At 35.2% G+C, this 24,347-nt stretch overlaps 2 protein-coding genes across 4 annotated transcripts in view; one reads left to right on the top strand and one right to left on the bottom strand.

Moving 5' to 3' along the window:
* Positions 1–1,270: 1,270 nt before the first annotated feature.
* Positions 1,271–20,096, bottom strand: CDC37L1 (cell division cycle 37 like 1). The gene is made up of 7 exons (XM_043486646.1): positions 19,785–20,096; positions 15,907–16,188; positions 13,029–13,122; positions 10,299–10,414; positions 9,822–9,944; positions 6,377–6,541; positions 1,271–2,904 (listed from the first exon to the last, which is right to left on the bottom strand). Exons 1-7 carry the CDS (start codon positions 19,914–19,916, stop codon positions 2,803–2,805), a joined length of 1,014 nt encoding a protein of 337 aa, XP_043342581.1. The 5' UTR covers positions 19,917–20,096; the 3' UTR covers positions 1,271–2,802.
* A 122-nt stretch (positions 20,097–20,218) lies between these two features.
* SPATA6L (spermatogenesis associated 6 like) overlaps positions 20,219–24,347 on the top strand; it is a 72,205-nt gene continuing 68,076 nt past the window's right edge. For all 3 annotated transcript variants that reach the window (XM_043487144.1, XM_043487145.1, XM_043487143.1), the window contains exons 1-2: positions 20,219–20,333; positions 21,098–21,152. The gene's annotated coding sequence lies outside the window, so the exon portion shown is untranslated. The remainder of the gene's footprint in view (positions 20,334–21,097; positions 21,153–24,347) is intronic.

Genomic DNA, 24,347 nt, shown 5'->3' with positions numbered 1-24,347 from the left:
TTAAAATGCATAGGATATAGTAGCAAAACTGAAATGAAAAGCCTGACCCTCAATTGAGATAAGTACATTTCTGTCCTGTATCAGTTTAACAACTGAAATACATGACCAACTTTGAGAACAGTAAACTGACATCTTTGTATTTTTCTCTGAAAATACCCCAAGATTAACTTCAGAATCATTTTGCCTAAACTCACAATCAATGTTTTCATCTTGTAAAGCCACTACTGAACTATATTTATGTTTTTTGGGCACCATTTTAGTTCACTTTTAAAAGGGTAATAGGAATGCCAGTCTGACAGAAGTCCCAATTTTCCTAGAGAGAAATTACAGAGTGTGAGCTCACTAGGCAAAATTTGAAAGAACCCACAGTATAAATGGATGAGAATATTACTCGTCTCTCTCCTAGAGAATAATCTTTGATTTAAATCAGTGTTATATCTACCACCACTGATAAAACTGAACTAACAAGGACTGGAGAGATAGCTATTTAAAAAATATCTTTTATTAGAAGATTTATCAAATGAAGTAAGAATCTCTGATAGACACTTTGATATCGAAGATACTTCATTTGTTTAGATTTTCCATGGTTTGTATAATTTGGAGAAAATTGTGCAACCTGAAAAATTATTCCTTTGCTTAGTATACCCTTATTATTTAAGAAACAGAGACATTTCTCCTAATAGGAATTCATTCTTAGCAAAATAAAGAAAAATAAAAAGGATGTCAATTTATTGTTCTGAGTACTAAAGTACTGCTAAACTCTTAAGTTATAGTCTTTAGGTGCAAATTATGGCATCAGTCAGTAGTTCCCAAAATAAATCCAATCACTTTCACATTGAAAACATACAACACTTTCCTAAGTTAAAGCATATACATAACCAAATTTTAAATAGTTCTTAAATAATTTGTATTTTAGAAAATAAAAACCAAAAATATCCTTCAGGAATAGTGTAATTCAGTTTGCTGATAATTTCCCTCCTTTCAATCTTCAGTTTTTACTATCTCTAATTTAAGGCAAAATGAAGTTAAAAACAATTTAGAGCTTACAGGCAAATCCTGGGGAAAAGTGAGGTTGAGAAATAGAAAGTAATGGTTCAAGTTACTTTACTATGAAGCTGGCAATTTTATTCCTATGTTCATTCTCCATTTGATATGACAGAAAAAACAAGAGCTTGCTCCAAAATAGGGGGAAAAAAAAGCAGCAGCAGAAAACTATAACTAGGTCACTGGTTAAAAAAAAAATAAATACCAGCTGATGAATGCTACCACATAAATTAGTCAAACATTTTATTATAGAGTATATATTAAAAGCACAAAAACAAGTTTTATTCTGAAAACCAGGAAGATTGTGATGTTACATATGTATGATTCAGTAACTCCAATCTGTTTCTATGAGTACTAAGTGCCTTATCACCTCAGGTTAGTGTAAAACAAGGTGCAAGTGAAGCCACTATCACAGATCTGATCATCATGTGGGTGGCTTCTCAAATTGAGACATGTAGTCCAAATCCCGTTTGGTCATCTTCTACATGTTTACTACTAGTCCCAATGGGACTGAGCCACCAAAGACTACATCTGATGCAAATCAAAGCTCATGTTCCTGTAAGTCAGAAGGTTAATCCTTAAACAATAAGGATAGCATAATTAACATTGTCATCTCATTCCTACTAAAATGAATCATCAAATATCCTGGCATATTTAAAGTGAATTATATAGCTAAGTATTAAAGCTCAGAAGCATTCTATGGTAACTGAGCTAAAGAGAGGAATGACCAATGTAGTAAAAGCCATCATTACCAATAAGGATCACCAAATTCTTAGAAATAAGGAGTTCATGTCAAAAGATGTCTCTTGCCTTTTAAAAAGGTCTTTGGGCCACATCAGAGTAAAACAATAACTGTAACTTAAAAAATCAGATTGTTTTTCCTATTTGTTTTACAGGCCATTAGTTCTTTTTTTTTTTTAGGCCATTAGTTCTTTTAAAACTTGCTCCCTGAGAGATCCCAGACTATGTCAAGAAATTAAGAGTGAACTTGAAGTTGGATCTTACTATGAAAAAAAAAATCTGTTATGAGCTTTATCACTTTTTATATCACTGTATAACCCTAATACTAAAATGTCAATAGGGTAAAATCAACTTCTAAGGGAAATATGTCTGAGAATACTTGGGGGTTTAGTATCCATATAAAATTGATACTATAGTCAAGGATTTAACTGATGGTGCTGAAGAAACAAACGTAGTATTATTTTAAGGGGAAAGACTTTTAATTTGTACTACCCAGCTTATTTAGTAAAGCAGATTATCAACTACTGATTTATTGCTTTTAATATGATGAAACACCAGATTTGACAGCTAAATTAGCAATAGGATACATTTTAATCTTTAATCATTTTTGTAGAGTAGGACATGTACATATCCATATAAAAAGACTGTAGCAGATGCCTCCTAGAATCAACCAGTTCTTGTAAACATTGCATTTGTGCAGATTTTCATACTTTGATTCCAAAACTGAGAACAGTAAGATTAAAGGCAAATTAGTAGCCAAAAAACCCGAAAAAAGTCCAGTTTGACTTCTTGCAACATATGGTACCACTCCTCTCTTCAGGAAAAAACAAAACAAACAAACAAAAAAACCTAGCAGCACATAAAAAAAATTTTACAAAACGTTTCAGTACTCTGTTTTCCCTCCCATCAAAAACCGAACAAAAATAAAGTGCAGCACCCATAAAAGTGTCAAGAAAATAGCCAAGTTCTTCCTTTCTTGTAACAAAATAGTACTTGGCTTCAGCAGTCTTAACCAAATTATACAGTGTCCATCATTTTCGGTTCATCATCTTCTTTATGTACCACTGAGTTTAAACTGCAGAGAGCTGTATTGATAGAATACTGAAGATAATCTGGATTCTGAAAAGTATAGAGAGGAAAGAATGGATGATCATCAGTTTTGTCAGTACATGCAACTGCACATTCAGTTTCACATTCTCTCTCTGCAGTATAGCAGAATAGAAAAAAAAAATGAACACTGAAGTCAGACTTTGGTTGAAACCCGAGATGATAAAGAAAAAAATAATAGATTACTACCACTTAATTCAAAGAGATGTGACAAAGACAGAATGATATATGTAAAAAAAGAAATGTAATAAACACTACCTCTTGCCTTCATTTAAGAAAACTATAATTTTAACTAATCATATAAGGCTATATCTATGTGATTATATGTATACAGCTATAGACAATTTAAAACATGGCTTTAAGCCAGCAAGGTATTATGATGATTACTATCTAATTATAATAGTAAATATTAAAATTACAAAAACCCTAGAATAAGGTAAAAAAAAAAATCTATTTACTAAGTGAAAGTTATAGCTACCTTCAGAATCTATTTTGGTTTCTCAAAGATTAAAACAAACTCAAGTGAGAAATCTTCTGAAAGAGACCTGTACTTAAAAAGTTGAAAACAAAAGAACAGTGTAATTTAGGTTTTATTTTTTTAAACAGAAAACTCAAAAATGTTCTAATTTTGTTCATTTCTAAAACTAGGAACAGAAAACCTTATTCAATAAATGCAAAAATAAAACCACTATTACTAAAGCACCATGAATAGAGACATAAGCCCTTAAGACCCAGGACTTTAAGGAAATTCTTCCAATAATTCAATTTTGTCTACTGAGTTGTTCTGAATATCTCCTAGCTATTTAGTTTTATTATGAATCACCTACTTTCATCTGTTTATTACATCAATGAGGAAAACAGTCCATACAGGGCATAGATATCAGATCTCTTCATCCCAAAGGGAGGAAGCATTCTCAAATATCTTTTTATTAAGTACAATACTTTTTGATTTTTTTATTGTAAAAGTCAAAAAATGAACAAGAAGTTAATTGGATTATTGTCAATAAGGTTTTGTATGAAGGGAGTGGCACAAATAACTGCCTGAAGTCTGGTACACTAAAGTAATCTTGGACCTAAGTTCTAACCCTGACTCTTCCACTTAGTATAATGCCATCCTCAGAGAAAATAATTCATCAAAATTGAATAACAGTAAAAGCTAGTATATAGGATAAGCCTAAGGTAACTGTTACTTACATCTCTGTTCAGGGGGCATTGGTTCAGTTCTCTCAAAATTAAAGATAATGTATTTGGTCTATCTCATAAAATTGTTGTCAATTTAAAAAAGAGATTAAAAGCTAAACTGTTATCTAAATTTAAGTTTTAAAAAAATTATTAATAGCTTGTTACATTATCCCATTCTCCAAAGAGACAGGCTGCTAAGAGCTTTTCTGACCATCCAGGTCCAACAGAGCTTACAGTTACTATTAAGACTAGGTTCCAGTTTTTATGAGAGAATTTTGACTACTAGAGGTAGCTAAAGAGATTCTTTAAAATTCATCTACCCATCTCCTTAAGAACTGAAGGTGGCAGTGATGGTGGATTCATGTCCGACTCTTGCAACCCCATGGACCGCAGCCTGCCAGGCTGCTCTGTCCACGGGGTTTCCCAGGCAAGAATACTGGAGTGGGTTGCCATTCCCTTCTCCAGGGGATCTTCCCAACCCAGGGATCGAACTCGCATCTTCTGAATTCCAGGTGAATTCTTTACTGCTGAGCCACTAGTGAAGCCCTAACAACTGAAGAGACTTAAAAAAACAAAAAGCAATCAATATACCTAACCTAATGTACACTTAAATCCCACTGATTACCCCATATTCTCATCCAGTAACATTCTCAATACATTTACTGTTTCAGAGACCAGTTCTTCCCAAGAGCACACAACTGAGCATCTTGTCATATTTCTAGTATGTGATTCAACAGTTTATGATGTAGGTGAATGAGCAGTGGAGTAGGACAAAAATCCAGGATTAGAATAATAGCTCCATCACTTATCGTATTGACTTCAAGCAGGCTACTTAACCTACAGGAGCTTCACTTTATTCTTCCATAAAATGAAAATGAGTTTTTTTGAGAAGATTAAATGAGATACCACATACAAGTGTTTTGTAATCTATAAATTGATATAATAAAAATAAGCTGTTATTTTAAGCTCTTCTTCCAAATCTCCTCTCAGTTGACAACTTGATCCCTCAGGTTGTTTTCCATCTTATCCTTCCCTCAAGCAGATGACTGTGTTTCTGTGGCTCTAGCTGAAATCTTCTCTTTTCCCTCTTATGTTTAGAATCAGGTGCATCCTCAAAAGTCTCTTTTTTTCCTCTGCATTCATTATGTGACACCTTAGTTTTAGGAGGTTTGTATGTTGGACTTGACAGTGACTTAGTCATAAAATTTCTTAAAGACCACATTCAACTGCAGAGAAAATCATCACCTTATTAAAACAGCATTAAGAAGTAATCTGGGGACAAACTGAGGGAGAATGTTGCTCACATGTCTAACTAAGGGGTAACATTACTAATTATTTAAAACTCAGATTTTCTTTCTTATCCTTGAGAATTATATTTTTGGCTGCATTAAATATGATCAATTGCTTTCCTTAAATTGTCCCTTTGGCCTACAAATAACTGGAACTAGTGAAATTATAGCTATAAAGTCAAGGCACTGAAAATCTCAATTCCTACAGCTCTTGAGAATTAAAAATAAATACAGGTCTCTCTTTATACCGTCTTCTGAGTGAGACTTCCCTTCCACTATGTAGGCAATAGGCTAAAATGCTAAAGCTGGTCTGAAAATGAGAGATGATTGGTTCAATTTAAATGCTACTAAAACCAAAATGGGCAGCAACTTCCTAGTGATAACTTAAAATTATAATTCTAAGTAGAATCAGGCAGGCCCAGTGGTCCAACTTCCTTTTTTTGACATAAATTCTTTCATGCTAGTGAGATAATTTTATCTTAATCTAGTCGCAGACTTCTAAGATGCTTAAACAGTTGACCAATATTACCAGAAATAAGAGTTCAGCCTAAGTTACATTAATTTGTACTAAAATGTTATATCTGGTAGGCCACACCAACATTTAAAAAGATAATACTAATAAACTCATGCAATAAATCACCTCTGTTGCTACTTGGGTATATGCCTGGAGTTAATTCATCTTCAATCCTTAACAGTATAGTTCTACTCAGGATGGGATGTTGGAGCCATCTTGAGAAGGTTATGACTTAGATGATCAACAGGTAACATGTGCCCTTAAGAATGCTTAGATAGTCCTCATCTCTTCTATATTTAAAAGAGTAGAATTTGGTGTCTCTCTAAAATACCCAAGAGATGGATGAGACTTAATGCCAAAACATGGCATGAGATGAAACTCAGAGTTATCTTTTGAGGCAAGAATATTTAAAATGACCACACATATAAGAAGAAAGAGAAGTCCAAAAGGACAAATATTATGTGAATACATTTATAAAATATTTACTTTTTCAACTTACCTGTGGTAAGGACTCTAATAAACCTATAGATCCAACACCAGAATGGGGAACATGATTCTGAACTGTCATAGGCTGAAAATTTGGTGATTGAGAATAAAGTCTGACTCTTGACTTGAAAGCTTCAAGTTCATTTTTGAATGCTTCAAAATAACCTTCCTCCTCTGCCTTGAAAAAACAAACAAACAAAAAGACTGATTTTCAAGATTTCCAGACCACACAGTAAACTCTAACAAAGCATATACCAGGCCTGAAGTGGAAGAAGTAAAGATGAGGTGAACAGTTTAAATGTAGAAACCACCAAGATCTGTCAGATTTCTGAAAACTGCCTGTTTTATATTAATATTAAAGATTGGTTTGCTTCATTTCCCTCTGCTTCAGCAAAATAAAACTAATAAGAAACAACCCTTCTTTACACACACACACAAATGTAATAAAGCTTCTAATTCTGTCAGTTAATGCGGAAACACTTACTACCTGTTGTTAGTAATTCTCTAACCCTAAAGTCCCTATTTGTTAAAAGCTGAAGACCAATTAAAGTCAACATTTAACTTTGGTATGAAAATATCTTACTGTTTTAGTTACGCAAGTACATTCTTTTCAAGATTATGGAAAGAAAAAAGTACAGTGAGTTATGTTGAGGGAGAGGAATTCTCTCCATAATGTACATAATATAAACAAAATTCTTAATGCAAAATATCCTTTTGGCAGTAGCCTCCATTTATAAATATTTCCTTTGCAGATTAAAAAAATGACACAGAGCACATCCTACACAATAGAACATAGGTTTTAAGTTCGAGTGGTGGAAAAGATTCTGTCAAAGTCTCATTCCTGAATTATCACTGGGTCCATTTGTCTGCAGTGTGATTTTTCTCTTTAATGTAGTTTAGGTTGTGTAACTGCATTAAAACCTGTGGATTAGTTATTACCATCAATATCTATACAAATACAGCACACAATGTTCTGTGCTGCTATTCTGTATTTTTTTTATGAATTTAGGAGTCATTTCTTTATAACACTTCACTTTATAGTCAATAAATGGTACTTATGGAGACACATGGAATGTTAGCCTTCATATCCAAAAGTAATCCTTCTGAAACGGTTATGCAACAAACCATTAAAGGAATCAAGTGACACAACTGCTGACCTTACTGCATGCCTAAACCCTAGGTATTTAGATCTAGAGAGACTTGATTTATTTTTGTTTTATTAAGCAACCTATGGGTCACTTGCTCAATTTCTCTATGCTAACTTCCTCATTTGTAAAAAAAAGTAATTATCCTTATAAAATGTTATGTTTAATAAGTTAATCCATGTGAAGTGCTTAGAATACCTTTCACAAAGCAAATAGTTCATGAAAGTTATTTCTTAATTAAAAAAATATTAAGAACAAAATGTTAAGATCTATAGCTTCAGAGTTGTTCAGTTCTATTTTGTCAAAGTATTATAAATGTCAAAAAATACATATTGTATGACTATGTTCCATTATGCTATTAACCACTAGTTCAAACACATCCTTTAATGTAAGAAGAAGAAACTTTAACTGCCTGTGTGTCAAAATTTAAAACAGTCATCAGAAGTCTAAAATACCAACTCAATCATTTACTCATTAAAACCACTGTTTTGGGAAAATTTCCTATTTTAACAGCAGAAGGTACAACTTCTGCCACACTAAAAAATTTTTATAATTTAAAAATACAATGTTTTTCTCTATTTATAAAAGGAAATATGTTCTTTGTAGTACATGAAAAAGAAAATGGAAACCATCTGTAATTCTACCACTCAAGTATAATCAAAATTAAACTTCTGGTACATTTTCTTCTAACTTCTAATTGTGTATGCTAAAATGTATCAAATATGCAAAAAATCACGTAAAATATATATGTACAATTTACTGGGCAAAAATCGTACTACGTACCCAACAAAAATTAGGAAACAGATCAATACTAGTACTTCAGAGATCAGTTTCAAAAATGAGCATCTCATCTCTCTCTGAGGTTACAACTGTGACTTGTCAATCACTCCTCTGTCTCTTCAGTTTTACTGTTTACATATCCCTCAACAATATATTTACTTAGTTCTGCTTGTTAAAATATAAAATACTTTAAAAATAATAGCAGGTATTTCATTCTGAGACTTGTTTTTTCAGTTTCTTGTTTTTTTATCCATGCCACTGCTGATTAGTATATTACTAAATGAATACACCACAATTTATTCATTCTACTGTTAACAGACACTTGGGTTGTTCCCAGACTTCTTGCTACTACGAACACTTCTATGAAGCACATATATAGGAGTTTTTCTAGGGCAGCAAATTCTCAAACTTTATAGTCTCAGGACTGCTTCATGCTCCTGAAAATTGTTGAGGAACCTAAAGAGCTCCTGTTTATGTGGACTGTTATCTATCAATAATTACATGTTAGAAATTAAAACTGAGGAATTAAATATTAACTGAAATATAACAAACTCATTACATAATAACATTTTTAACATATAACATATATATCTTTAAACTATATTTCCAAAACAAACTATTTAGTGAGAAGTCTGGGCTTAAAAGAAGATAGCTGTATTCATACATCTGCTTCTGTATCAATCCAAGCTGCACACTCACGCAAGAAGGAGAGTGAAAATGACAAATAACATCTTAGTATTATTATAAAAATAATTTTGACTCAGGGCCTCTGGAAAGGGTCTTGAAGACCCTTGAGTATCCCTGGATCACATGTTGAGAAATTTTTTTCAAGGGTATATATCTAGGAGAATTTCTGGCTGTTGGCACTTGCCTTGTTCAATTTTACAAGAAAATCTTCCAAAGTGGTTACACCAATTTACACTCCTACAGGCAGTTAATATGAATTACTACTGCTCCACTTTACACTCCTACAGGCAGTTAATATGAATTACTATTGCTCTACTTCTTGAACAACTTTTAAATCATTACTAATTTAGTGAGTGTGAAATGTCGATCTTTCTAAACATATTTATTTTTCTTTAATATAGGTGACATTATCCTACATATATAAATATATATTGTGTCTTTTCACTTTATAGCAAAGCATTTTCTCAGATTAAAAATACCTCATATAATTTTCATATAATCTTGAAAGCTGCATAATATTCTATGAACTACAGTGTTTTTTTTTTCTCAAACCATTCCTCTAATTTTCCTGAATATACACATTCATGTATTTGGGTCTCCAGTTCACATAATGCTGTAGTACAGCCTCTTAAAATCTAAATTAGCATAAAAACAGCAATATACTTTTTCTTTTCATTATAAAATCTACAGAATCTAGCCTGTGGCATCCTAGTTGGATGGCCTCCTTTGATGTGTAAGGACAAAGAGGTTTCCGCTAAAGCCTAACTTTCCCATTTAATAATACCAAACAACAATTATCCTTCAATAAAAAAATAAAGAAAATAATAATACCAAATAGCTACTTACTTTGGCTTTCTGGAAAAATAAGCGAAAACATCCTCTTGGATCCACATTACAGTTTTTGGCCATTTCCATAATAAACTGCATTACAACTGCCTGATGTGCTATTTGTTCCATTAGAGCCCCTTTCTGAAAATAAACAGATTAAAATTATAAGAAATATACTTAATATTGTGATTACTATTTGGATTTTTAAAACATGAATTTTTAATAGGTTAAAAAAGAAAAAGGTTTATAGTATGGGAACAAGAGAGATGAGGGGACAGGAAGGCAGGGAAAGCACATTGGAAAAAAGTTTCCCTATGCTAACTGAAATAACTAAAGAAAGACGCCAACAGTAAGCTCAAGCAGATCCTGAAAACAAAATAAAATTGGAATTCCATTTAATGACCTTTCTGCTTACATTTAAACTAATGGGGGGGAAAAAAAAGAAGCAAATCAACATTCCACTAAGGTTCTCAAAATTCAAGTTTCACATGATACCTGTTCAGCTTCTAGATGAAAACACCATAAAATAAGATATTTAGCAGTTTCTTCACATACAAGGTATGGATGGTCAGACAAAAATCTCTGACTATCATCCCATCGACTTAACATACCTGTAAAACAAGAATTAAACCATGAATGTCAAATGCTTTCCTCCTGTAAGCAAAGAAATGGTATTTTAAAATGATTCTCTTTAAAGACAGCTCGTATTACCACAGAAATGTTATGGTAAAAGAGCAAATGAAGATAGATAATAAAGCAATACCCGGCATACTGGAAATAGCTTTTAAAATTTACAGCAAATTTTATTTCAAATAATTTGTCAGGATAAAGTAGGGTGATTGGTTTAAAGCTATAAAAGTCCTGTATCTAGGGAAAGCCCAAAATCCCAGGCAAATAGACATGGCTGGTTGGTCATTCTAGGCTAACATTAAGTACAGATAATTTCAGGAGATTCAGTATTATTTATTCATAGAATACAAATTTTTCTATTGGGAAGATGGAAAAGAAAGCAAAACCTTTCTTTTCAAACCTTTACTTTTCAACAGTAAACTATACTGAGCCAACAAAGACTTAATAAAAGATTCAGGAAAATTACATTTCCTCTAATTTACTAAAATGTCTGATATAGTAAAATACTGCATGGGAAACCAATCCAGTCAGTGTTATAGTAGTAAATATAGTTTAACCATTTTAGTCATGTTAACCATTTAATCATGATCACTGTTCAGACACAGAAAATAAACTCTTTATAAAGTTGGTTAAGTATATTTGGAAATGCTGCCATTTTGCTTTAAAATACCAAACTAATCCAAATGCTACTAAAGGTGTACTGTCATCTTTACCCAAATTAGTAAGAAATTTGGCCAAAAAGTTGATACCACCCAAATAATCACAGAATCAGCAAAGTGCTGACCTTTATTTAGATTCATCCAACCAAGAAAGTTATCCAAGAATCATCATGGAAATTTTACAAGGCTATCTCAATAGTTCGGCAATAAATCTTTTCTCTAGACACAAAATGAACTTCTGTATATTAAAGTTCCACATCAGAACATAAGTAAAAACAAAACTGAGGACAAATGTTTTACTGAGAAACACAACAGTAACACAAGGAAATCAATGAAAAATAAATGATTTTTTCCTCATAAAAAAAATTGGAAAATGGCATTTTAGCATTTTCTCATAGAGTTTTACAAGCTTTATCGTTATTTCCCCAACACTTTGGATACAGTGACTAGGTCATTTTAAATTCTGAGAAACATAATGATTATTTAAGTGACTTTAAACTTCTTCTCAAACTACAGTGAAAGAATTTAAGTAATAACTTCTAGGGGTCAGATCTAAAGAAAGTATAATCCTTATTTCTTATACCTGATGCCATAAAATAAATCCTATACAGCAATTTTGCCTTAGCTTTGTTACACTTCTGAAGAGGGAATATTTTCAACTCTATCAACTATTCAGAGAGATCACTGCTTCTCCGGTTTACCTCTCCATGGCAGCACTGTGACTTACTCAGGCACAAAATTCCTATCCGTTTTGGTCTCTTTTGAAGGAAAGAGAATTTAAGAAAGGGTTAGTGACACTTGTAAGGGCCGTGAAAAAGGGTGTCACTAAATGTTAAAGGTTTTAAACTATCTATTCAATAACAGAGACAAAATCAACTCTTGAGGATGACCATAGTTTTTCTATTTGTTTCTATAATAAACAATGCTGGAATGATAATATGTGCAAAAGTAAACTTTACTTACTTCTTCAGAAACTATTATTGAATTAAACAGAATACAAGCTTATTTCATTTTTTAAAATAAAAAGTATGAGAAAAATTAATAAATTTTATGAATAAACTACAAAAAAGAAATAAAAAACTAAAGTAGTATCCATTATACTGACATAAGGATGAATGAAATTCTACATACTTTGGGAGAAAACCACCAACAGAAAAAAGTCTCAAAATGTCACTTAAAAAGCTTATTAACATATATTTACTAAATTGACACATTATACTCCCCAGTAGCATTTTCACTCCAGCAGTATTGTTACTGCTTATAATTCTTAGGACATATCATACTACTTCCCGACTCTGGCTTCGTACATGCTGTGGCTGCTGCCTTGCCTCCCTTCATCTACAGGAAAGCACCTACATGTTCCTCAAAATCTAACTCAGATGTTCCCTCCTCTGGGAAGCCTTCACTTAAATCAACCCCCATCCGATCGTTTTTCTCCAGTAGAGAAAACTATTTTTCAGTTCTTTGTATGTATATTTCTCTTACTTATTATAGATTGTGTTCTATTACTTGTTATTTATCTGAATAACAGCTGAAGGATCTGCATGAATTGTATAGCATCATATCCAAAATCTGAAAAATGCTGATCTTACAACTGTAAGATAACCAGATACCAGGAAAGCAAAAATAAAAAAAGACAAAAGCAGGGACTAGCTGGGAAATGCAGAGTCTAGGTAGTAAAAAAAAAAAAAAAAAAAAACGACAACTAGGTCATAGAGGGTAGCATTATACAAATAGGTTGAATTCTGCTTTTTTTCACAATTCAGTTTACTCTATCACTCTATTTTTTATGTATAGCTCTAAAACGAGCCAAAGACAACTGTGCCAGAAGTAGCTATACAACTGGAGTTTGTCTCTAATTTATAAATTAAGTTTCTGTACATATATTTATGATACCAAACATTACAAAAGAAGGAAACTCAAGTAGTAGACTTACCAAAATGTCTAATTTTCTGCTCATGTTTTTGCATAAATGATTTTGATTTATCTTCATCTTCTGTTTCTTTTCGTTTATCTTGATTAATAAAACTCTAAGAAAAAAGTTTTGAAGTTAAAATCAGATTTTATATTCTAATTGGATCTTCTTTCTCAGATACTGAATGCCCAGCAATCCTTCTTATAGACATTAAAAAAGGTGATACAGTAAATTGATATTGTATCATTAAATTCGTCTGTAAAACTCTATTTTAGAAATCACAGAGAAAAACAAATGAATTAACTTTCTTGTAAAACCAAATATGCCTGTCAAAGGCAGGTAGAGAAAAATCCTTTACACGCATAATTTATCATAATTTATTTTTGCATTATTCATTTCCATTAAATATTTGCAACTCTAGTCTAATCTTTGGAGTTCTTGGTGGAAACAAACCCAGAAATTCAAAGATTATACAGTACATTTACTACAAAATTTTCCTAAGACATAAACCTAAAATAGACCTTTGTTGTAAACTTTTCTTAGGAGAGGCTAAACAGTTTGATTCTGAAATCACGCATAAACTTCTATTAAGGAAGTGCTTATTTTCAGTTAAAGTCATAAAACAGACCAAGATGAAGTTTTTATTTGGCCACAAAAACTGGCAAAAAGTTTCTCAGAACATTGTGTGATCACATTTAAACCTTGAGATCATTACTGCCAAAAATGGAAATTGAAAACTAGCTCTCTGCCAGTTTACAGTCAGGAAGCACATAAGTTTATATATTTCAAAATAAAAGCATTTTTTTTCCTCTTTGTATATCCTGCCATCTAGACCAGCACTGTCCAACAGAAATACAATCCAAGTCACAACTGCAAAGTTTTCTATCAGTCACATTAAAAAAAGAAACAGAGGAAATAACGTTATCTATTTAACCCAACATATCCAACATATTATCATTTCAACATATAGGCAATATAAATAATTATTAATGAAATATTTTACTTTTTTGGTACTAAGCCACGGGAATCTTGTGTGTATTTTACACTTACAGCACATCTCAGTTTGGACTAGCTACATTTCAAGTATTCAATAGCACATATGGCTAGCAGCTATCAAGTTGTCAGACAGTGCAGATCTAGACCTGTCGTCTCAAATCTCAAGCTCCCCAACAAAATGAATGCATGATTTTCAGCAAATGACTGGAATATAAAGATAGTCCTAATTAATTCTGGTATAAATGTAGGCTATATTAGAATCTAACTTATAAAAAAAAATAATTAAAAGCAGAGACAAAAATATTTTCTTTGTGACCACTGTGCTAAGAGACAATAACTGTATAAACAAAAGAACACTGTTTGGACCATTCCCTCTAAAATAAAAAGATCATTTTAAATAGTTTTGGGGTATAAATGCAAAACATAAGGAAAATAACACTGAAGAAGGCACATCCCTTAGAACAACATACACAGAGAGAGTGAACAATCTGTTAAAGAATGATTCTGTTGAGGGGAAAGAAAAATATATAATTTGGTACAAGCACAGAAAGTGTAGAAAGAGGACTCATTGTTAACAGCGGTTATCTCTGGGAAACGGGAAATGAAGGGAGCCTTTCAACTGTATTTTACAGGCCTATGTTTTGTTTTCTTACAAGAAGCATGTTATACTCTTATAATTTACCTTCATTACAAAGTAAAGTACTGATAAGGCTAGTAGTACAGGACATTTACCTATGTGTATTACTTATTGCTGTAGCAGGACTAGAGTTAGTCCAGAGGAAAGAAATTAAAGATGCCTGGGGAAGGAGGGGCTTTTAGAGTGGATGCCAGAGCAGAAACAAGTAGTGTTACACAGTACACCTAGAGAATAATGAAGGTTAAAGATAAAATGAATGTGGACTTAGACAAGAATGAGCAGTCTACACCTGAGGCTTGAGAGTTTAGTACAAATAGAAAGAAATATTACTTTACACATTTAGATGAAAATGACTTTATTTCATTGCCCACTTCTTTTTCAGATACGGAAGTCAAAGAATAAGGTCTATGTAATCCAGTGAGAAACAGAAGACTGCTCCTAATAAACTACTAACTTGGCATAAATATTTTACTACTCCTTTCAGCAGTAATGCCTGTAACACTAGGTCCAGATTATCATCTAGGGTTACTAAATACATACTGGTAAATAACAGTGAGAAACTTTGTTTTACTTGATAAAACCAGTAACTACATTAGTGTTGGGTTTCCCAGGTGGCTCAGTGGTAAAGAATCTACCTGCCAAGCAGGAGACATGAGTTTTATTCTTTGGTCAGGAAGAACCCCTGGAGAAGGAAATGGTAACCCACTCCAGTATTCTTACCTGGAAAAACCCATGGACAGAGGAGCCTGGCGAGTTACAGTCCATGGGACTGCAAAAGAGCTGGACACAACTTAGCGACTAAACAACAGCAAAAAAACTGAAAGCAAGCTGATAAGCACAGCAACATTATAAATCTCTGGTAACATCTGATCTTTACCACATGCCAGGCCCCATGCTACCTGCTTCTATGATGTTACCTTGCTTAATCTTTATACATGCTCTTTATATTTGAGGAAACTGAGGCTTAGGGAAGGGATCTGCCCAAGGTCACAAAGCCAGGCTGTGACAAAGTTGACATCTGAGGCAGTCTGACTAGAACCCACATTTATATTCAGTGTGCTATGCTGCAGCCATATGATTGGATTAAGGACTACCAACATTAGACACTACTTGGGATACATGTTTCTATAATGATCACTTTTCCTAAACTGTCAAAATTGAATACTGTTTACAGGATTCTGTTGCTTTGTTATCAGATATGCACAACTGGTTTGCACACACATTTCAGCCTTTCCTTATATCAGCAGGCCCAATAAAAGACAATACCTTATTAAAAACATCCTTGCTAATGGCATCCATGTTCCACAGACACATTCTCTCTCTTTGTACTAGAGCCTCTTCTTTCTGCCGCCATTCTTCTTCCCGTTGCCTCAGTTCTGATATTGCTGTTTGTGCTTTGGCATGTTCCTGATCCAAGGACTCAGAGTTATGCAGTGCTAAGCTACCAAGTTTCTGCTGAGCTTCAGCGAGATTCCATTTACACGCCACAGAGCTCTTCACAAACTCTTTCTGCTTCTGGCAAGCCATTTCGATTCCATGGCTATACATCTGGACAAAAAACAGTATTTTTAAGAAATGAAGAAGGCAACAGAACAGGTATGCTTATGTAGAACAGTTCAATTTTCTATTAGTCAAGGATTTCTGTACAATGTTTTTGGCATATAGGTATCTGGCCTTCTGTGCCCAGCAGTTACAATTTTATATTACAGGTCTTGTTTCATCACTGAGACTCTAAGCTTCTTCGTTAATTTGTGTCTCTCCCTGGACAACCAACAGCAACAAAAAGCCTGGCAACTAGCACAGTGTTCTGCATACAGCAGGGCCTCAACAAACATTTGATTTATAGCCTTTATAATCCTGGAACAAAATAATGAGAACAAAAGCTTAAATATAGTTCATCATCTTATCACTCAACATACTGAAAACCAGACCTTTAGAGTTTTGCTCTGCAAGTTCTTCACTGCAAAGAACTGCTTATTTAGAAGTAATCACTTCTTGGTTTCTATTTTCTTTCTGTATTACCCCAGTCCTTGGTAATCTGAGAAGTTCTTATTGGAAAGTTCTATTTATAACTGACTGTATCAGATACATAACCTTTAACTTAATCCTAATAAAAATAGGCTATTTTTTTAATTAAAAAGAAAAAAAGTCACTAGGTCCACCCTGGTGATTCTGTTCTACTCAGACGCAAAAGTACTCAGTTTTAACAATTATTCAACCTCCACATGTAAAGTATCAAGATGGATATTTAATTCCTTCTAATCTTCGGTTCTATAGAACAAAAGCTAAAGGCACATTTTTCATGATTTCTTAGCCAAAATGTAGACCAATTTCAAGGTAGGTATTCAGAATAATTTTACTCCAATCTATTCCCTTACCTGCATCACTATTCAAGCCCTTATAATTTCTCACTTTAATTATATAAGTATAGCCTTTTTAATCTCAAGCCATTATCTACTAGACTTGGCGTGATCTCTCCAACAAAAATGATGATTTTACTTATTCACAGAGTCTTGAGAACTTTTAAAGTGCAAACTTTGTAGCATGGCATGGTGCATCATGATCTCACTTCCTATTATCTCTCTGGACTCAGTTGTAGTTACTCTTCTACTACTTTGCTTATTCTTTTCTTCTCTCCCCCACCACTTCAGTGTGGCAATCCCCCACCCCTAAACTCCCATCTCTATCCTAGATTCCAGCATCACTTCCCTTCCCTCTTATCCTGTTCCTCTCCACCAAAGTTATGCATACTTCTTTATGCATTTGAGTGCTTTCATATAATATTGTGCTTATTTACTCAACTGTAAGCTTCTTGAGGGGTTAGAATTCAATAAATCTTAGATGAATAAATGACTCCTGACTTCTTGGAACAGACTAGTGGTGGTAAAGAATTCTAAGGCAAGTAGCATGCAAGGTTCCTCCTTCCTGGCTGAGTCTTCAGGCAAACTTAGACTTCTGTTGGGCAAATGTGGTATTCAAATGTTTCAGTTACTCATTTACAACATGGTCCTAATAAACCAAGTATTTACTTTTACTTTTTGTTATTCTAGAATAGGATTACGAATTATTGTAGATTAGCTATACTTAAGAAGGAACTAGGAAGAGGAAACAAACGAACCTGTCAAATTTATTTTGTATGAAAAGACAAATACTAACAAAGATGAGGACAAACGGAAATATCTTGCATGGTCAAATTATGCAGGAGCAAATTCTCAAATCATTTCTCAAGTCAAACACAGAAATCTTATTTCCAAATTCTAAAACTGATTAATGTTTATATTCTTCTCCAAAGACTATGTTTGGGCATTTAACTATCCCACATGTATTGAGATGATTGATTATATTTAATAAACACAGATTTGAAAAAGGAACTGTTAGCATTAAGGTCTACTAATATAACTTTACATTAAAAAATATTCCAAACAGGATCTCTTAAGTTCCAAATTGCATTTAATTTGATCTCAGAACTATACATATGACATTAAGATGTCTAGGTTCCCTATATTAGGTAAAATTACACCAAGGCTGTTGTAAATTTTAGCACCAAAGTTAGTTTCAGCCAAATAAAGTTTTACTTCACAGGATGGGCAGTGCAGTAGGTGGGAAAAAACACTGTACTAGGTTCCAGAAGTGGGTTCTAAACCAGGATGTGGCAGGATCTAATTCTGCCACTGACTAGCTACCTGGTCTCAAGGAAATCACTTTTAATGAAGGAGATAAGCCTAATATCATTTCTAAAATTCCTGTCAGCTAAATAAGGTTATAAATTAATACACAGCTATTTTTAGAATTCAGTTTCTTTTAGGTTACACTTTAGATTCAAACACAATGCAGTGAAATTCTTGAGACCTTTCTATCCTCTCTATAAGCCTTCAAAATTGACAATGGCAGCTGCTGTTCATTCTTTGTCTCTCGCTCTGTACCACAGTCATTATATGCTTATATAACATATTTTGTATATAAAGATGACACCAGCGATCCAAAATTAGTGAGTGACTATCGCCTTATCAACTCTCATTCTGTCCTCCTAAAAAATGTCTTGTACTTTCCCAATGACTGGCTGAAGAACAGTCTGTGGTTATGAAACAGCATTTTTCTCTTTGCAGCCAACTAACCCTGTGAGCTGGGCTTAAGATCAACGACCCTACACTTATTGGAAAACAATTTAAATCACTCATTCTCATTAACAGCAAGATAAGTCTAGAGAAAAACTATTAACTCAGTTAAGCCTTCAGGGATCCCATTTTGTTAAGAAGCCTAGAAGGCAGATACCTAAACTCCATTTTATTTTACTTATTAGTGTTTAGTCAGTGATCCTGAAATATACTCTGAAAACAGGTTAGGAGAAAACCCACGACCAAGTAACATGAGCACTATATAAGCACTCCCCAAGGTGGGACCCAGAAAATCTTAAGTGGTACTATATCACATCTGGGTAAGTTTCAGAGGAAAAAAGGCTTGGCTGAAAACCACAGGAAGCGGCAGGAATCTGAGGAAAAAGTCTCAAGGAAAAGGCAAGCTCGCGCCTATATGTTTTTAACTGAAGAATGGTATGAAGCAAAACTAAAATCATAAACGTAAGGGGGAAATGGTGACGCGAACGGCCGAGATTTAAGCCAGCATCAAAAGCAAGGTTTACAGAATTTGCTCAGATGTCCAAAGTCAGTAAAATAAACTGGACCTAAAGTCTTTAGTCAGGGGTTCAGAAAATTATTGAAATACAACCATTCACTGTTCCCATCAACTGTGCACAAATATTAGAACCTTCAAGAGGAGAAAGTGCTCGGATAAGAGCAGGCACAAGAGGACAAAGGGTCAACATTATAGACCGAGCTGTCCTAAATCTGGGTGCCATCAGAAGAGGGGTGGGGGGGGAGGAACTTCTTCAAGGGTGAGAAATTAGCCAAGGTGAAAAAGGTGTGTGTGGAGGTGGAGGTTGGGAATACATGGCCAGCCCCTCTTCGAAGAGCTCAGTAGATGTTACAAAGCAATGAGATGACATCAGGCCCCCGACGCCCGGGGTCGGGGTGGCTAAAAGGGGGAGGTGGGGGCTCAAAACAGTGTCGCAGAGACAGAGACCTCTGGGGGCCTGGTGACGACACCTCCCCACCCCCCACCCCGCAGAACACGGGCTCCCTTCTCACCTGGGTGCCGCCTCCCGGCAGCTGCGGACAGCGGGGAGAACTGGGGGACAAGTCCAAGTCACTCTCTTCCTCAGCCTCACCCCCTGCCCGAGGGAGGCTCCAAGGTCCTGGCGGCGGCCACGGCTGCTCCATGTCCGGCTGCCCGCGGCCCTACAACCCCCACAGCCAACGGACTTGGCGTGAGTAGTACCCGCTGCGCGGAGCCAGCCGCCCCAGCCGGCTGGGGCCGTTACCCAAGAATCCCTCTGCTAGCCCAGACGCCGACGTACGCGCCGCGTTAGTCCCGGCCGCGCAGCCGGCGGACGGCGGAAAAAGACGGACTCCACGTCGTACATCACTTCCGGATTGGAAGGCGGGGCCGCGGGAGGTGGCTCCCGGGGCTTGGGGGTAGGGGTTGGGTTTGGACTGCTCACTTGTTTAAAACTTCTTTTTACGAATCCCTTCAGCGGTGCTGATTTACTCTCCCTGGCGCTGAGGGTCATGTCGTATTAAATACTGGTTATCTGGAGTTTCTTACGCAGTAAACAGTGGGTCCTAGAAGATCGAGAGGTGCTCGGATCAAGCTTTCCACTTTGCGTATTGTTTAAAACCTGCAACTCATTCCCGTACTTATTAAGGATATGTAAACCAGTTTCTGAAGCGGCGGTGGCGGTAGGGGGGGTTGAAGGGAAGAGAATTTTGAAAAACAGCCAATTTTCCTCTCATTTCGAGTTACAAGCAACGAGGATTCTGCGAGCTTGGGAGGGAGGAGTATGCCAAAGATAAAATACTGAGGGGCTTAAAAAATACCGAGTAATGAGTACCACTAATAACGAATGTATAGGGAGGGATTCCTTGTATTTCTAGATATGCCGTTTAGTCGTAAAGCTTTGTGCTCCCGTTATCCCCCTTTTCTGAGGCGAATAGACACAGCTTGCCTAAGGTCACAAATTTTAAGGGGAAGAGGTGGGGTCACCTCAGGGTATATGACTTGAAAAACTTTTGCGGGTTTAACAATCAGACATTGTTGTCCTACTTAATAATAAGAGACCCCCAAAATAATTAAAGACCTAAATAAAAATAACCAGACGCTATGTTTTCAATCTTTTGAAGTTTGTAAACACCGAATGTAGACAAGATGTGAGGAAATGCTGTTAGAATATCACATATGTAACCTTTCCGATGGGTAATTTGACAGTATCAGAGGATTAAATGCTTTAATTTGGCAGTTTAATTACCGGGAAATTATCCAACAATTATTTTGTACCAGTAACCAGTGATATATCCACAAAGGTGTTTATTGTAGTTTTTTTCTTTTTTTTTTTGGTGGCAAGGAACAAAAAGAAGGAAGTATATATAAATGTGCTGGTATAGAAATATCTCCAAAATGTGAGTAAAAAAGGCAACTTTCTTAGATGTATATTTATATAGCTATACGTATCTGCAAGACACAATAATTCAGTTTGTGTAAAAACAATTTGTGTGTACACGTGTGATAGAAAGTTCCTGGAGGATAAACAAGAATTATTAATGATTACTCCTGGTGAGTAGGGCTGGGGAGGAAAGTTTCTGAGAATCTTTACATTTTAAAAAAAAGTTAAAAAAATTTGGCAGTGCCCAGCAGTATGTGGGATCTTAGTTCTCAGACCAAAGATCTCACCCAGGGAAACTTGCCTTAGGGGTTTTATCCATTGGACTGCCAAGGAAGTCACTGAGCATCTTTACTTTCTACTTTTAGCTTTCCTGTACTGTGCTGCTCCAGTATTTTCCAATGAATATATGTTATACCTTAATAATTAATTACAAATGAAAGTTGAGGAGCACTGTGACTAAACCTTTTGAGTTTAGTAGTGAACGCCTAGGAAAAAACATTATAGCACCTCAAGTAGGAAGGGAGAAGACAACAGCTCCCCTCACTTGTGACTTTTTATTATTTGAAAAACTTCCAGTGACTTACCCTTATATATCATTGGCCAGAACTGGCTTAAATAAATTGTGATTCATTCCCTGGAGCTAGATGCATCACCACCCATGCAAAACCAGGGTTCCACTGGCAAAGAAAAAGAGCTTATGGCTCTTAGGGAGGCAATCACGTTGTCTTTCACAACACTAACCCTGTCTAGTGCTAGCCTAACTCTTGAGTTAATTTCTTAACTTCCTCTACCCCCTGCCCAAGTTTCTCTTAGTATGCTCATTGGCCTTTCAGTTCCTCAAATATATCATTTCTTTCCTGACTCCTGGCCTTCCACATGTGTTGTTCCCTTTGCTGGAGTATGTTTGCTCTTTAAAAGTCTTCTTAGTGGTCGTGCTTTTCTTTTTAGATCTTAGATCAACTGTCATACCCTTAGGCTGACCTGTCCACTGAGTTGCAATTAGGTTCTTATTCCCTCTACCCTGTAACTTTTTATCTCACCCCTAACTTGGCATTTCCTCCCTAGTATTTGTCACACTGTTATTATCTTATCTGTAGTCACGTATTTATTTTATTTCTTACCCAACTAGTGGCTCAGCTGATAAAGAATCTGCCTGCAATGCAGGAGACCCTGGTTCGGTTCCTGGGTTGGGAAGATCCGCTGGAGAAGGGATAGGCTACCTACTCCAGTATTCTTGGGCTTCCCTGGTGGCTCAAGTGGTAAAGAATCTGCCTGCAATATGGGAGACCTGGGTTCAATCTCTTGTTTGGGAAGATCCCCTGGAGAAGGGAAAGGCTACCCACTCCAGTATTCTGGCCTGGAGAATTCCATGGACTGTATAGTCCATGGGGTCACAAAGAGTTGAACATGACTGAGTGACTTTCACTTTCACTTTGTGCCTGACTAGCAAGTGAGGTCCACAAGGGCATAGATTGTTTCTTGTTCAGTCTTGTACCTCCATTGTCCAGAATGGTACCTAGCACATAATAGGTACTCAATAATGTGTGCGGGATGGATGAATAGGGAACAAATGAATGGAAACAAGTATGAAAAGAAAGGGGAACAAGTATGAAAAGAAAGGTGTAGGATTACACAGAGATAAAAGAGGGTAAAATGGGAATGGGAAGAATTATGTTTTGGTAGGAGAAGATAGGGTGGATATAAGTAGCCTCATCTTAGCCATGGCTGACTTTGGGGCCTAAATCTTGTGCCCAAGTACAGTGGATACTTTTTACAATTCTTGGAACTAAATCAGACTCTTTTCTGCTTTCTTATATTGGATAATATAATTCCTTGGAAATTGCTTTTGGTCATAATTAGCCTGTTAATTCCATGGACATAGAACTAGCCAGATGAAACTCAAAGGAGCAAATTAATTTTTCCTGAATAGAGATTACTTTACAATGGAAAAATATAGATTATATATATTGTCCAGAATGCCCAAGGGCAGTCCTTGTGGAAGGTTTTGTACAGTATCATTAAGTAAGTATTGAGCCTACAAATGCCAGTCAGTCAAAGCAGAAGCCGAGAGTAATAGGAGTTTGACTCATGAACTCTGATAAAAGTTTGTGAAGTAGAGCTCATGTAAGTCCAGATCCCAAATGACTTGAAGATTGTTAAAAGCTGTTCAGTTACAATTTAGTTCCTTCCCTAGAAGCATTCCTGATTCTTGGGAGAAATTCTCAAGAAGTATGTATGCTTAAAGAAATACTCAAATTGCCAGCCTGTCTTTTGGCTGTTCAGGCAGAGACCATGGTTCTTTTTAATGCATTACTTCTTTTTTAAATTACTTATAAAGTACTACAGACCGCAATAATTTTCTTATGTTATCTGAATTTAAGGTAAATAGATCCACCATGTTTTCTCTTCTAGTTTATGTAAGACTTCTGTTGGGCTTCCCTGGTGGCTCATTGGTAAAGAATCTGCCTGCCAGTGTAGGAGACACAGGTTTGATCCCTGAATTGGGAAGATCTCCCTGGAGAAGGAAATGGCAACCCACTTCCCAGTATTCTAGCCTGAGAAATGCCATGGACAGAGGAGCCTAGTGGGCTACAGTCCATGGGGTTGCAAAAGAGTCAGACAGATTTAGTGACCAACAGCAAGACTTCTGTTGAAGGGAATTCATAGTGATGCCATCAAGAATCCTCTTTTGATGGGCTATTTTAAGACAATGAAAGTTACATAAAGATATGATTACTTTTCCTATTTAAATATGTGTTAAAGATTTTTAAATTGTTACTATGAATATTTTTAAGTACACAAAAGTATAGAATTATAGTATATTCCTTATATCCATCACCAGGTTAACAATTATAAATATTTTGCTACATTTCCTTTCTTCATTTTATTCATTTGTGGGAGTATTTGGAAACAAAGCCTTAAACATGAGATCTTTTCTGCTACATACTTTAATATTCATCTCTAAACAGTGTTGATATTTCGCTTCCATAAACAAAGGGACATATCATACCTATCAAAATTAATTTTGATTAATTAATTAATTGCTTGGTATTATAGCCATAATCAAATTTCCCCAAAAGTGTTAAATATTCTATTTAAGTTGATTTGTCTAAACAGTGTTCCAACAGAGTCCACATATTGCATTTGGTTGCCAGAGCTTGTATCTTTTAATCTAGAACATTTCTCCACCCCACTTTCTTTTTTTTTTTTT

The sequence above is a fragment of the Cervus canadensis genome, chromosome 14 (assembly GCF_019320065.1).
Source record: "Cervus canadensis isolate Bull #8, Minnesota chromosome 14, ASM1932006v1, whole genome shotgun sequence".
NCBI lineage: Eukaryota > Metazoa > Chordata > Mammalia > Artiodactyla > Cervidae > Cervus > Cervus canadensis.
Note: the sequence above shows the minus strand (reverse complement) of the source record. Positions and strands in the feature narration are given on the sequence as shown.

Coding starts and splice junctions, on each gene's coding strand:
- CDC37L1 (XM_043486646.1), bottom strand. CDS start 19,916: ATGGAGCAGCCGTGGCCGCCGCCAGGACCTTGGAGCCTCCCTCGGGCA. Junction 16,189..19,784: donor TGCCGGGAGGCGGCACCCAG/GTGAGAAGGGAG, acceptor TTTTTTGTCCAG/ATGTATAGCCATGGAATCGA. Junction 13,123..15,906: donor GCAAGGATGTTTTTAATAAG/GTATTGTCTTTT, acceptor CTTTTTTCTTAG/AGTTTTATTAATCAAGATAA.